Genomic DNA, 13760 nt, shown 5'->3' on the forward strand with positions numbered 1-13760 from the left:
TGTGTGTGTGTGTGTGTGTGTGTGTATCAAATCATACTGATGTATACTTCAAATATATTACAATTTTATTTGTCAATTATACCTCAATAAAGCTGAAAAATTCTAGAGCATAAAAAATATTAATAGAGATTCTATTCTAAACCAGCCACTACACTGTGTGGAAGTTAAAAGATGAGTGAAACATGAATCCTGCCTTCAGGTACATTCAGTAGGATGAACAAGGTAACAAGTGCAAGGTAATCAGGAGGTGGAGGAGGAGGAGAATATCTTACTGGAAATGGATCAAGAGGATAAGGATTTAGCATCTTATCTAAATTTTTGCAGAAAAATGTGGTTTATTAAGAAGAGTAAGTGAAAGCTATTCTACATAATGGAAATAAAGCATATAAAAGGAAGACTATTTTTCAAAAAAAGAAGGGCCACCTGGGTGGCTCAGTCAGTTGAGAACCCTTCGGCTCAGGCCATGATCTCACAGTTTGTGGGTTCGAGCTCCACATCAGGCGCTCTGTTGTCAGCACAGAGCCCGCTTTGGATCCTCTGTCTGCCTCTCTCTCCATTCCTCCCCTACTCAAGTTCTCTGTCTCTTTCAAAAATAAACGTTTAAAAATTTTTTAAAAAGGAGAAGCTGCCAGCTAAGAGGGTTCCACATACTTTGTTGTTTCCATGCTTAGTCCCTTTCCTATGATCCTGTCCTGGTACTACAACAAGCAGCAAAACACAGTCTAAGGCTTGGAGCGGACCTGCGGACGTAGTCCTTTTCCCCTCAGGATAATGACAAAGTGATGTTACCAAACAGAGTAATCGCATGGAGAGTGACTTTTTAAAAAAGTAATGTTTAAAAAAATACATAAAGTAATACATAAACAAAACAGTTCATATTTGATAAACATCAAAAAATAAGCAGTTTTCCTTAAAGAAAAAAAAGAAGGTAAAACAAAACTCTGGGTTGGTTAACCTATGTGACCAACAGAATAAAAACTGATGTTCAGAAAACATAGGTTAAAGGTGTCAATTGCAATAATTCTGTCTTTCTTGTTAATCGCCACTCAGTGAAGTGTGCTACTGTGTCCTGCTTTATGTCAAGTAAGAATTTAACCAAAGTGATACAATTCTGTTTCTATTGGCTTGGTTTTGCAGTTGAAATGATTCAAATTACTAAAAATCAAGCTGTTTTATTCAGAGCAAGGCAAAGTTGTCTTCCTTTGGCATATCATTTAGAACGATGAGATGATGCACAAAGTCCTGCACTGAGAAATGTATTTACTATAGTTGAAAAGCCCAAATTACTAGAAAAATTCAATTTGAAGTAGAAAATACATGCTAGTGGATTCTTTACGGAATAGTAATATACCACCAAATAGAATCTGATTTTACACAGCACTGAATATGCTGTTAGAAAGATGATTTTGTAAACACATTTGGGAGAATACAATTTGAATATAAATGTTCTCTTAGTTAGCATTTTAAAGTTTTTATGAATTTCAAATATATCAGAAGACATCACTTGGTGAATTGGGAGAAAGTTGTTATTATCCAGTGAAGGAGTCCCAGTTTATATTCTCAGCTTCTTAACCAAGCATGTCTTTGCCTAAAGACATTTCTCCTGAAATATGGTGCTTGGTTTTGGGCATGACACATATGCAGGCACTATGAACAACTGGAGAACATTTAGAAGAGAACAGCTCAAATCCTTTCTGAGCACAGACTGAGTGACCTGGAGAAATGTAATACTGGAAGTAGAGGGTTTTAGAAGAATATTTGAAGAGGAGCTTGTGAGTATGGCCCAATGAGTAGATCTAGGACCAATGTGACATAAGTGAAGTTGCAATTTACGGAAGATAGATTTCAAATGATGTTCAGAAGAACTGAAATAGAGAATTTCAAAAATGGAATGTGTGGTTTCTGCAGGTGGTGAGTGTCCCATTTCTGGATGTGCTCAAGGAGCTAATTGCATTATAGTAATCTGACTTTGAAGAAATACAAGAGGTTATTAAAGCAACCATCTATGATACATATTAAAAATCTTTATAATAAAATTAAAATGGGGTGCCTGGGTGGGTCAGTTAGTTAAGCATCCATCTCTTGACTTTGGCTCAAGTCATGATGGCATAGTTCATGAGTTTGAGCCCCGCATCAGGCTCTGCTGTGACAGATAAGCCTGCTTGGGATTCTCTGTCTGCCCGTCTCTCTGCCCCTCCTCTGCTCACATTTTCTCTCTCACTATCTCCAAATAAACTTAAAAAAATTAAAAATAAAAATAAATAAACTAAAAATAATATATGGAGGAAGACATTGGCAAAACTATGTCAAAGGATCTCTAACAGTTAAACACAACTACCTAATTCTGACTTATAAGAAAAACATCAAAGCAGAAAAGTTATATGAAGAAAGAACATAAGGAAAAAATGACAATACCTCCATAAATTTAACCTCACAGTTATTTAAAGAAATTCAAATTAAAACAGTAATATACCATTTTACGTCTATAAAAAATAGTGGAGGACTAAAATTAAATTGGTAATATACAACAAGATATTTTAAAAAGAATCCTAAACTTTGCCAGTGGCATTGTTCATTGGTACAGATTTCAGACAAGCAATAAAACAAGCTAAACCACGTCATTAAAATTGTTCATAACTTGCTTCATTAAATCTCTTCTTGATAATATAGTCTAAAGATAACTTACATGATATGAATTGTAGCAGCATTCATAATAAGAAAAAAGTTAGAAGGAAATAAACTACATTTCCAACAGATCAATGAAACATTTACAGGCCATTAAAATTTTATGAACATTTAATAACATAAAAATTGTTTACAATAAAATGCTATGCAAAAGGTAAAAATAAAAATGATACCATGACAGCAACAATGTAAAATATGTAATCATGTGAGCCAAGAACAAATAATCAAAATAGTGATGAGATCATGGTCATGTTTTTTTCTTTTACTATTTGTGTTAAAGGAGAAATATTGTATTTATTTACATAAATTATTAGAAATAGAAACCTTTTAGGCATTATTACCATATATAATTGTCTAAAGCCTTACTTGCACAAATCTTGTGACTTCCATACATATCGGTCAAAAACTAACTGGCTTCCTTTGGGGAATAGAAATGTAAATTCTATTTAATTCAATCAATTTGTGAATTCATTTACCTGAATGTCAGCAATAGACAACATTATTTGAAATATTTGAAATGTACAGAATAAAATGTTAAACAAATATTACCAACACAATTACATATCCTGTATACTCGACACTTCTCTGCTACCTCTCGGAGACAGCCACTATCCTAATTTGATGTCTGTCATTCCCATGCACTTTGAAATAATTACACTTGCATAAATATATTAAGACATAATACAAAGTTTTGCACATTTTAAAACTTTATATAAACACTGTAATATATGTGTATTTTTTGCATCTTGATTTTTTTCCTAAACATCGTTTCTGAGATTCATCCATGTTATTATATGTAGTTCTTATTCGTTTTCATGTTCTAGAAGATTCCAAAATATAAGCATACCACAGTTTGTTTATCAGTGATCCTATGGATTGACATTTGAGTAGTTTCTAGAATTTCATTATTACAAATAATGCTACTATGAGTATCCTTTACATGTCTTCTTGTATATGTGTACGAAAATTTCTATAGATTAGTGCCATTCCAATGGAACTTTCTGTAATGATAGAACTACCATTGTGCTGTCCAATACAGTAGATAAGCCAATAGTCACAGTTGCTCAGGCAACTGAGGAACGGAATTTTAATTTAATTTAATTTAATTCAATTCAATTAATTTAAATTTAAATAGCCACAAATGACTAGTGGCTACTGTTTTGGACAGTGCGGGTGTTGATCATGTACTTAAGAGTACACACTGGGGCATGAGGGGTGCATATCCTCAACTTCACGTATTGCAAAACTGCCCTCCAAAGTGGTTTGGAGTTTGTGTAATGTATAATACCACTACTGCTGTGTAAGAGGTCCTGTTGTTTCACATTCTCACCAAAAATTGGTGTCATCCTGCTTTCAAACTTAATTAATTTTTAGTTCAATTTTGCCAATATGGTTTTAATATAAACCTACCCGCATACTGGGGAGCCCAAGAAAATTTTCACGTTTAGTAGTCATTTTGGGGTTTCTTTTCTTGTGAAATACCTGTGTATGTCTTTTGTTCACTTTTCTTTGGATACTTTGCACTTTTCTTCTTCCTTTTTTAATGTTTATTTATTTTTGAGAGAGAGAGAGACAGAGACAGACTGTGAGTTGGGGAGGGGCAGAGAAAAAGGGAAACACAGAATCCGAAGCAGGCTCCAGACTGGGAGCTGTCAGCACAGAGCCCAGTGTGGAGCTCGAACTCACAGAACCATGAGATCGTGACCTGAGCCAAAGTTGGACTCAACCAACAGAATGACCCAGGCACCGCTGCAGTTTTCTTCTTTTTAGAAGTGAGTGTATGTGTGTGTATATGTTCTGGTTACCAATCATTTGTGGTTATATATAACGCCAATATTTTTTCAAGCCTCTGCCTGGTCTTTTCATCAATTTCATATAGTAGAATTTAACCATAATTTTATGATATATTCCTTTTGAGTCTCTTTTAAAATATTCTGAGGTTGGGACACCTGGGTGGCTCAGTCGGTTAAGCGTTCAACTTCGGCTCAGGTCATGATCTCACGGTCCGTGAGTTCGAGCGCCGCATCGGGCTCTGTGCTGACAGCTCAGAGCCTGGAGCCTGTTTCAGATTCTGTGTCTCCCTCTCTCTCTCTCTGACCCTCCCCCGTTCATACTCTGTCTCTCTCTGTCTCAAAAATAAAATAAACATTAAAAAAAATTTAAATAAAATATTCTGAGGTCAAAAAGCATTCTCCTAAAATTTCTTCATAAGTTTGTGTTACTTTTTATATTTAGGTCTTTAATCTATGTGGGGTTAATTTGTGTGAAATAAGGACATGTTTTTGTTTTTTCCACAACCAATTTCCACAGGCCCACCTCTTCAATGTAACCTCTGTCACATATCAAGTATCCATATATGTTTGGGATGTTTTCTGAGATCTTAATGCTATTATATATATCGATCTCTCATCTGTCTTATTTCTATAGCAATACTCTTAATTTCTACAGCTTTATACCATCTTGGTATGTTGTAGGACAAGTCTCTCCTGCCCTTAATGTTTATTTATTTTGAGAGAAGGGGGGGAGGGGCAGAGAGGAAGAAAGAGAAGAGAGAATCCCCAGCAGGCTTCATTCACACTGTCAGTGCAGAGCCCGATGTGGAGCCCATCTGATGAACAGTGACATCATGACCTGGGCTGATATTGAGAGTGGGAAGGGTAACTGGCTGAACCACTCAGGTGCCCCCTCAGATATAATTCTTTAAAGTATTCTTGGCCATTTGTTTTTCTATGATAGTTTAGGATCACCTTAAAAGAACTATTTTTAAACATAAATTTTTTTCTTATTAGAACTACTGGGGAGGGGCGCCTGAGTGGCTCGGTCGGTTAAGTATCTGACTTTTGGTTTCGGTTAGGTCATGATCTCATGACCTCATGTGAGTTTGAGCCCCACATTGGGCTCTGTGCTGGCAGCGAGGAGCCTGCCTGGGATTTCTCTCTCTCCCTCTCTCTGCCCCCTTCCTGACTCACGCTGTCTCTGTGTCTCTCAAAATAAATAAATAAACTTAAAAAAAAAAAAAGAACTACTGGGGAGAATTGATCTTTTAAAGATATTTAATCTTCCTATCTATATTTTTATTTAGTTGGATCTTCTTTAATGTTACATTCCATTGGTTCTCACTTCTCACCCTTGTGGTTACAAACCTAGATCAAATCATTATCATCTTGTCTGGTATTCTGCAGTATGAATACATCTTCTGCTTCCACACTTACCACATCTCAGCCTTCCTGCAACTCCCCTGTCTATTCTCCACGTAGGAGCAAATGTGATCCTTTTAATTGTCAGCCCAGTTATGTTACAGTTATGATCAAAAGCCTCTTATGACTCCCATCTCACTAAAAAGAAAACACAAATCACTAACCTTGACCTGGGAAGACCTATGTGATATGGTCACCAGCTACTCCTCCAATCACATCTTCTTTATGTCTCAGCTGTCTTGCTCCTCTTAAGACACATAAAAGCATGGTCCCATCTCAGACCTGTTCACACATTTTTCTCTCTATAATTCTCTCCCTCCAGAAACACAGATGACTTACCCCCTCACTTCATTCAGGTATTTGCTCCAATGTCACTGTAACAAGAAGAGTACTTCCTGCACACCCTATCTAAACTATCGCTCCTGTCCATATCACAACCTCAATCCAGCTTATTTTTTCTTCCTAGCATTCATCCCCACCTGACATAGCATGTTTGTATTTGTTAATTTTCTTTCCTCCCCATTAGAATGTGAACTCCATAAGAAGGCAATACATCCATCCATCCACGAATGCTTGTGTTCTGTACATACTTTATTCACTGTGGTACCTGGGTACTCCCACTCTGCAGTACACCGACTCTGTTGCTGTGAAATTGGCTCATAGTGTAGGCTTTTCATACAGTGCCTAGAGCAGTGTCTGATATGTGGTGGGGCCTCCAAAAATATTTGTTCAGTGTGGTTTTATATTTTCTCCATAAGGCCATGCATCTCTTTTGGTAGATTTATTCCTGGATTCTTTATATATATTTTTAGAAAATTCTATTTTCTATTTTTCTTTTTTCTCTATTTATAGCTAGGTATTTCTAAAAGAGAAAGAAAATTACGCAAAATTAAATTTGGTATCATTTCTACTTCTACATATAGTCATACTCTTATTCCAGAGTGTTTTTTAAAGCACCTAACAGTGGAGATAAATGAGAGAGCATGTTTTAAATGCAGTAATTTGGTGGTGATGGTAACACATTATGCCATTTGTCATTCAAAATAAAGAATTTCAGTATTTGCCAAGTAAACAATCACTACAAACAATGATTTCATCCCGGTACAAAGACCAAAGGTTTGGAGGAAGTTGCCATGGTCTCCTGGTAAATACAAGGTATATATAGGAAATTGCAGCTCAGAGTATTTTATTCAAAACTCCTCCAATGGTTCTCTTCTTTGTCAATTTATTTCATCACAGATCCAGGGCCACTATAGCTCAAGGCACGCCTGCCCTTCTACCTGCAGGTCTATTAAGTAGGGGCAATTACTCTGCAAAGAGCTGACAATTCCTTTATGGAAGATATTGAATTCTAGGGCAGAAAACAGTGCATCAATAATGAAAGGTCAGTAAGAACACAATGAGCCAACTTCACAGCAACAAAGGGAGTGCAGAGGGTGAGTGTCCAGGTACCTCCATGAATAAAGTGTGTACAGACCATAAGCATTCACTTATGTATCCTTTTGGCAGGAATCTCTCTGAGATCAATTTACTATTGTACCACTAACACTCTACATTTGAAAAAATGAAAACAAAATGTCTTGTTCTAAAAAAAAGTTGGTCTCATCGATGCTTGAGCGCTAGATCAACAGGACTGCGGCCATGCACAGGTCTCTGGAACCTGCTGACCTTCAGAGGAACTCCAAACTGTTCAGCAACATGGAGCTTTGATAGATGAGCTAATGCTTAGTGAACTGAAGCTGATTTTTTATTTAGCACATGTAATCCCAGCTTTGTTCAAATGAGTAACTTCTGCTACTCTTATACTCAAGAGTATTGATTGCTGTTTTACAGCTTTGATATACCATTCATTTTTTTAAAGGCAATTATAGAGTGTTTCAACTTTGGCTATGGATAACCAAGTTAGTTGAAAGAGTTCCATGATATTGTGGTATAATTGAACAAACCCGTGACACTCTTTACCCGCATATAGGACAGAGGAAAAAAGCAATATGGCAGTCTTTCGAAAAGGGAGATAAATGATATGGATCGCCATACATTACCAAAGAATCACATTTAAATATTCTTGTGCTTTTCTTTTCAGAAAAGGGAAACTATAAGAAATGTAAAAAACATGGATTGTCACCAAGAGATGCTTTTAAAAGAACCAAGTACCCCCAGATTAAATTCATGCTTCTTAGCTCTCACTTTCCCATAATGTTGGTATAATTCAACTAAGGCATTTTGCCAATTATCTCCAGAGTAAGAAATAGGGCATTAACCACCTCTTTTTCAAAGAAAAAAGTTCTTAAGAAGCAATTGATTACTGCTTGTCGGGGTAAACAGTATTTCTCCAGGGATCTATTTTTTACAGTATAAACCTTGAAGGGAAAAAATTCAATCTGAACACATTCATTGTTTTAATAGTCTTTGGGAGAACATAATCTTATTTTTTCCCTCTTTTCAGTGTTATAAGAGTTTTCTTTCATTTAGCAGTCTATAGAAACCAGGCTTCTGCAAAACCACCAAAATGCTCAGAGCCCTACAAAGGTTTATAACAAATTGGGAATATGTAATTCCAGTCTTGCTTCTTTTTCCTCTTTCGAAAGCCATAAAATATCCAAATGGTGAATATATGAGTATATGGATGAAGATGGTGTGTGTATGCACATACATACACACATCTCCATGCACACACTGTTTCTTAGTCTCCTCATTAATGCAAATAAATATATTTTTTCAGGAAGATTTAATATGAAATCCAAAATGTATATAAGGAAAAACTCACATGGAAATATCTTCAAATTAATACCTTCTTGGAGAGTAAGTTGCTATTTACCGTAGAAAATAACAGCAGAAAAAAAAAAAACCCTGTTCTCTGCTGAAATTTTAAATTAAATATAAAAAGGCAGAAGAAAAAATAATTTATGATAAGTCCAGGGAATATAGAGAGATACTTGAATTCACACATTCAATAAATATTACACATGCCTAAGTATTAAGACATTTATAAATTATCCTTCAGCTCAGCTAGTGTAAGAATGTTCCCTTAGCAATGGCGAAGGGATAGTGAAAAGCCACTTTAACCATTTCCGTAGCTTGTGGTGGTCATATCCTGGCCATTTCCATTTTCTACTTTAAAGAAAAAAAGTCTCTATGCAGCTAAAATTTAATTTGATAATTTTGTATTTGTTTTTCACCCTAATGCAAAACATGCGAATAGGGCAATACTGGAATATGTATCTTTTATTGGGTCATTAATCTGTTTACTTTTTTCCTCCTGAGATTCTCTAGTATATCAACAAATTTAACATGTAATGTCATAGTCCCTCCTAACATTGGGATTCCTTAATTTTTTTATATCAAAATGTGAAGGCCCAATTCTTCAAGACATTCCCAATCCTTATATACTCCCTTCCTTAGATGTATCAGTCAGAGCCCTGGCAGAAAACAGATGGCACACACAAGCTGCCTAATTAAAGAGAGTTTAACAAAGGGACCATTCATAAAGTTGTGACAGGAAATAGGGAAATCAACAAGAAATAGGGCAGGTACCTCCTGAGAACAAAACAGCCAGAGTTCTTACTAAGCTAGAAGAAGCAAAGAGAAGAAGTTATTAGAACCTGGAAAGGGTAGCTAGTCAGAGGGGGCCATGTGTCAGGAGACGGAGCCTTCAGTGAGGTGATACTGCTAATCGTGGTAGTGATCTGGCAGGAAGGGAGCCAGCAGAATAAAACCCCCAAGTTTACCTCTTTCTGAGATCCTGACAGAGGTCCCCATTGGTGAAATCAGACCAGAACCCAGAGCACAAGGGAACCCATTAATATGGTCTACATAGATCAGCTCCCAGGAAACAGAGAGGGTAGAAAAGGTGATCGAGAGCATCTAGAGAGGCAGAATGAAGGTATCTGTCACATCCTCCACTTAGACATATAATTTAGTGAAAATCACCTTTCAATTTGGAGATAGCATGTGGGAGTTTTTCATCAGAACTAGGAAGCAACTTGTATGTTGAAGCATCTGTGGGAAAAACGAACACATTAAACAAGACACTCAGACATGTTATAAGGTAAGAGAAATATTTATTTAATTTTGCACAAGAACAAGCTTATACTGAACAAATCCAACCAAATAATATTAAGTGCAGTAAAACAAGGAAATAGGGATGACTTTTCCTGTTAGAAAATATTAAGTAACCATGCCTGTGCATTATTTTTATCATTACAATAACTTGTTTCAGATTTCTTTTCAGAGTGTATACTGTACATAACACGTTATAGCTTCTTTGCTTTGCTTCTGAAAATATAATTCATTCACTGCCTTACATTTTATTTTATTTTATTTTATTTTTTGCAGTGAGGAACCTAACTGATTCGTGAAGATTCTGATCTAGAGAAAAATTTTCTGCACCAGTGAAGCTAGAGGCTTTCAAAGCTCTGATGGGCTCAGGCTTTATATCCAGGGGTCATGATGTCGTGCTGTGTCTTCCACACCCATTCTTCCACCACAGTGATGTCAGACACAGTAGAAGCAGAATTCTAGTCTCGTTTTGCCCCAAGAATTTTCCTTTAGTGATTTTCTCAAGCTTCACAAATTTCATAATTGAATGTTCACTCAGCTATTAACAAAGCTGCACTTAGCTGCCCACAAATCATCCACTTTAAGTTTTAACTTTTTTTTTTTGGTCTTTTTAATGAAAGAACATTCTTTAAACAGAAATCTCCCGTGAGACAGTTAACTTCACAGTTCCTGAAGGCACTGTGGATCCACTGAGCAACAGATGTGGCCATTCTAGAGAAGAAAAAAAAAAAGGAAAGAAAAGGATGATATAAGCTGTTAAGCCATTAGTAAATACTCATACTTACTGATTGGTACACATAAATCTAACTGGGGTTTACTTATTATTTATGCACTCCTTAAGGTTCAATAGCCCAGTCACTTCTCATGTCTCTATTATTGTAGAACCAATTATTCCCAGTCATTTGTGGCAAATCATAGACTAGCTTTATTTACCTCATGGCATCTTAGATTACATTTGTTCTCTAATTTATTCATTCACAAAATATGTATTGAATATATTGAGCCCTAGGTATATTGATGAATATGCAGACATGGTCACTATCTTCACGGAGCAGGGCTTACAGTTTTTTAGAGGGAGAAAAATAATAAATACCAAGTAAACATATAATCAAAAATTGTGAAAACTGCTAGAAAAGAAATAAATTAGGTGGTGTCATGAGATTGACTTAGATTAGGTGGCCAGGGTAGACTTCTCTGTAGAAGTGATATTTAAACCAAGACCTCAAGGCAGTGTGGAAGGGTAGGCCAAAAGCACAGGGAAGCACAGAATAAGTAAAGGCTTTAAAGTGAAAAGAGTTTTGTTCAGTTAAGAAGCTGAAAAAAGGTCTGGGTGAGAATCTTGAGTTAGGGAAGAAAACAGTGTAGAGATAAAGCAGGAAAAATAGCAGGGAAAGGCCAGATATGCATAATTAATTTGTATAATAAAATACCAAAATAATACAGTGCATTACAAAAAAGAAAAAATATCTCACTCTTTTATTTTTTTTTTAATTTTTTTTTCAACGTTTCTTATTTATTTTTGAGACAGAGAGAGACAGATCATGAACGGGGGAGGGGCAGAGAGAGAGGGAGACACAGAACCGGAAACAGGCTCCAGGCTCCGAGCCATCAGCCCAGAGCCTGACGCGGGGCTCTAACTCACGGACCGCGAGATCGTGACCTGGCTGAAGTCGGACGCTTAACCGACTGCGCCACCCAGGCGCCCCTATCTCACTCTTTTAATTCTTTGTACACTCTTACTTTCTTCAGCCAGCTAACTAATAATGATGATAATGTTAATATTATTATAATCATTAGATGATAATATCCTTCTACTTCTTGAGTGCATACTCTGTGTCAGCCACTTTGCCAGGCACTTTAAATACATTATCTGATTTCAACCTCACATCATTCCCAATGGGTCACTATTAATAGTCACACTTTCTAGACTCAGAAACTGAAGATCAGAAAGCTTAAATATCATGTCCAAAATCACACAGCTAGTGAATCGTATAGCTAGGATTAAAGTTCAGGTTAGTCTGACTCCAAAATTCATCCTCTATTTCGTGTTTCCTCTCAGATAAATGACTTTAGATTATTTAAAAATGTATTATACTTTAATATGATAAAATCAAAAGTGTCTGTTTTATAAGATAAAACTTAGAAAAGATTTTGATACTTTAAACTTTGTTGAAGCACACCAAATGAGGAAAAAACTAGTCTATTTCCAAGAACAGGATTATCAATTTAAGCTAATCCTCTTCTGTTCTTAATTTTTATTGAGCAGAGTTCTTATTCTGACAGAGGAAATCTCAATATCTTTTGGATCTCTAGTGGCATTTTAAAGCTTCGTTATCCTGCTCATAACCATTGCACGATCTTTTCCAGTCCAGTGACCCAATGAAATGAGGGATATACAAGTTCCTGAGAGTGTTCGTTCCTCAAATTGTATGCCTTTTGAGGGAATTTCTGGAGCTTTCTACCAAAGAGTATGTGAAGCTGGCATTAGAACCCTGTGGGTGGAAAAAATCATTATTATGGTTCCCATGAGTATATTTGAGGAAGGGACTGTATATTTTCCAAAATCTTCCAGGAATGTTTTTCTTATGCCATATCAATAGTCTCTGTTATAACAAGATAAATGCTCCACAAATCATATACCACTGGAAGCTCCTCAATTAGGGAAACATAGTTCATACATGAATGAGTAATAAAATATCCCACTGGAGTTCTAGTTGCTTATATATAAAACTAACCTTCAACAGATAACTATAAAGGATCTGGACAAAATATAAAAAATAACAATTTGAAAGCAATAGATAGTGACCAAAAACAGGCAGACAGTGGAGAGGTTTCAATCTGTGAAAGAAGGGAAATGTATTGTGTGAGATTTATTTTTACTTGGCATTTCCCCTTACGGCACTCTGTAGTCTGTGCAGCTTAGGCTAACAATAACTCAAGCAGAAAGACACAATCTGATAGGCCCCAGACACCAGAGGACAACTTTTAGGGCTGCCAGAGGGGTTGTAAATTCAGACGAAAATATCTAGAAAGGAGGAAGTGAATCAGCATATAAACTCTCCTCAACTTCAAAGTCTTTGAATTACAGAAGAGACTAAAGAAATAATCAGTTGCAGCTTGAAGGCTGGAAGATCCAAGGCAGAGATTCCAAATGCTGCTTCCTGTGGGTAGCAGTATTTAAAATTTGTGTCCTCCAAAGTTAGGAAGGATTGATAAAAAAATTCACGTTTTTCACTGAAAGCCCAAAAAGGCCATGATTGGGAGTAAAACAATGTCTCAAGATTAAGAGACTTACCCTAGACCTATTGGTAAACCTGGAATAGACCCATGTAACCAATGTCAAATGAAGCTTTCATAAGTGCAAGGTGATTGGCCAGTAACCTGCTAGAACCTGCTAGAACAAACATAGTCTTCAGGGAAAGCTAACAGAACATAAGGTCTATACCATGTATCATCCATAATATCTAATAAATCATAACAAGTATTAGATATGTGAAGAAAAATAAGAAAAGGTAACTCAATCCAGAGAAAAAGCAGTGAATAGAAATAACTAAAAAATAATCCAGATGGAGCAATTAGCAGACAAGGACTGTAAAGTATCCATTTTAAATATGTTTGAGGTAAAAAAAAAATAGATGGTAAATCTCAGCAGATAAAGAAAACTATAAATAGAATTGAATGGAAATTTTGGAGTGAAAGTACAATATTTGAAATGAAAAATTCTTTGGACTGGTTTAACAGCAGATTAGACATGGCAGAAGCAATAGTCAGTAAATTTGAAACAAAATATAAAAATTATCCAATTTTAAAACAAAGAGA

At 36.0% G+C, this 13760-nt stretch overlaps 1 protein-coding gene across 3 annotated transcripts in view; it reads right to left on the reverse strand.

Annotated features, from left to right (window-relative positions):
• Nucleotides 1-9923: 9923 nt before the first annotated feature.
• Nucleotides 9924-13760, reverse strand: part of NELL2 (neural EGFL like 2) — a 383690-nt gene continuing 379853 nt past the window's right edge. For all 3 annotated transcript variants that reach the window (XM_053226146.1, XM_027035944.2, XM_053226147.1), the window contains one exon: nt 9924-10652. In XM_053226146.1, the coding sequence (XP_053082121.1) occupies nt 10602-10652 (51 nt within the window). In that variant the 3' untranslated portion in view covers nt 9924-10601. The remainder of the gene's footprint in view (nt 10653-13760) is intronic.

Source organism: Acinonyx jubatus, chromosome B4 (assembly GCF_027475565.1).
Source record: "Acinonyx jubatus isolate Ajub_Pintada_27869175 chromosome B4, VMU_Ajub_asm_v1.0, whole genome shotgun sequence".
Classification (NCBI taxonomy): domain Eukaryota; kingdom Metazoa; phylum Chordata; class Mammalia; order Carnivora; family Felidae; genus Acinonyx; species Acinonyx jubatus.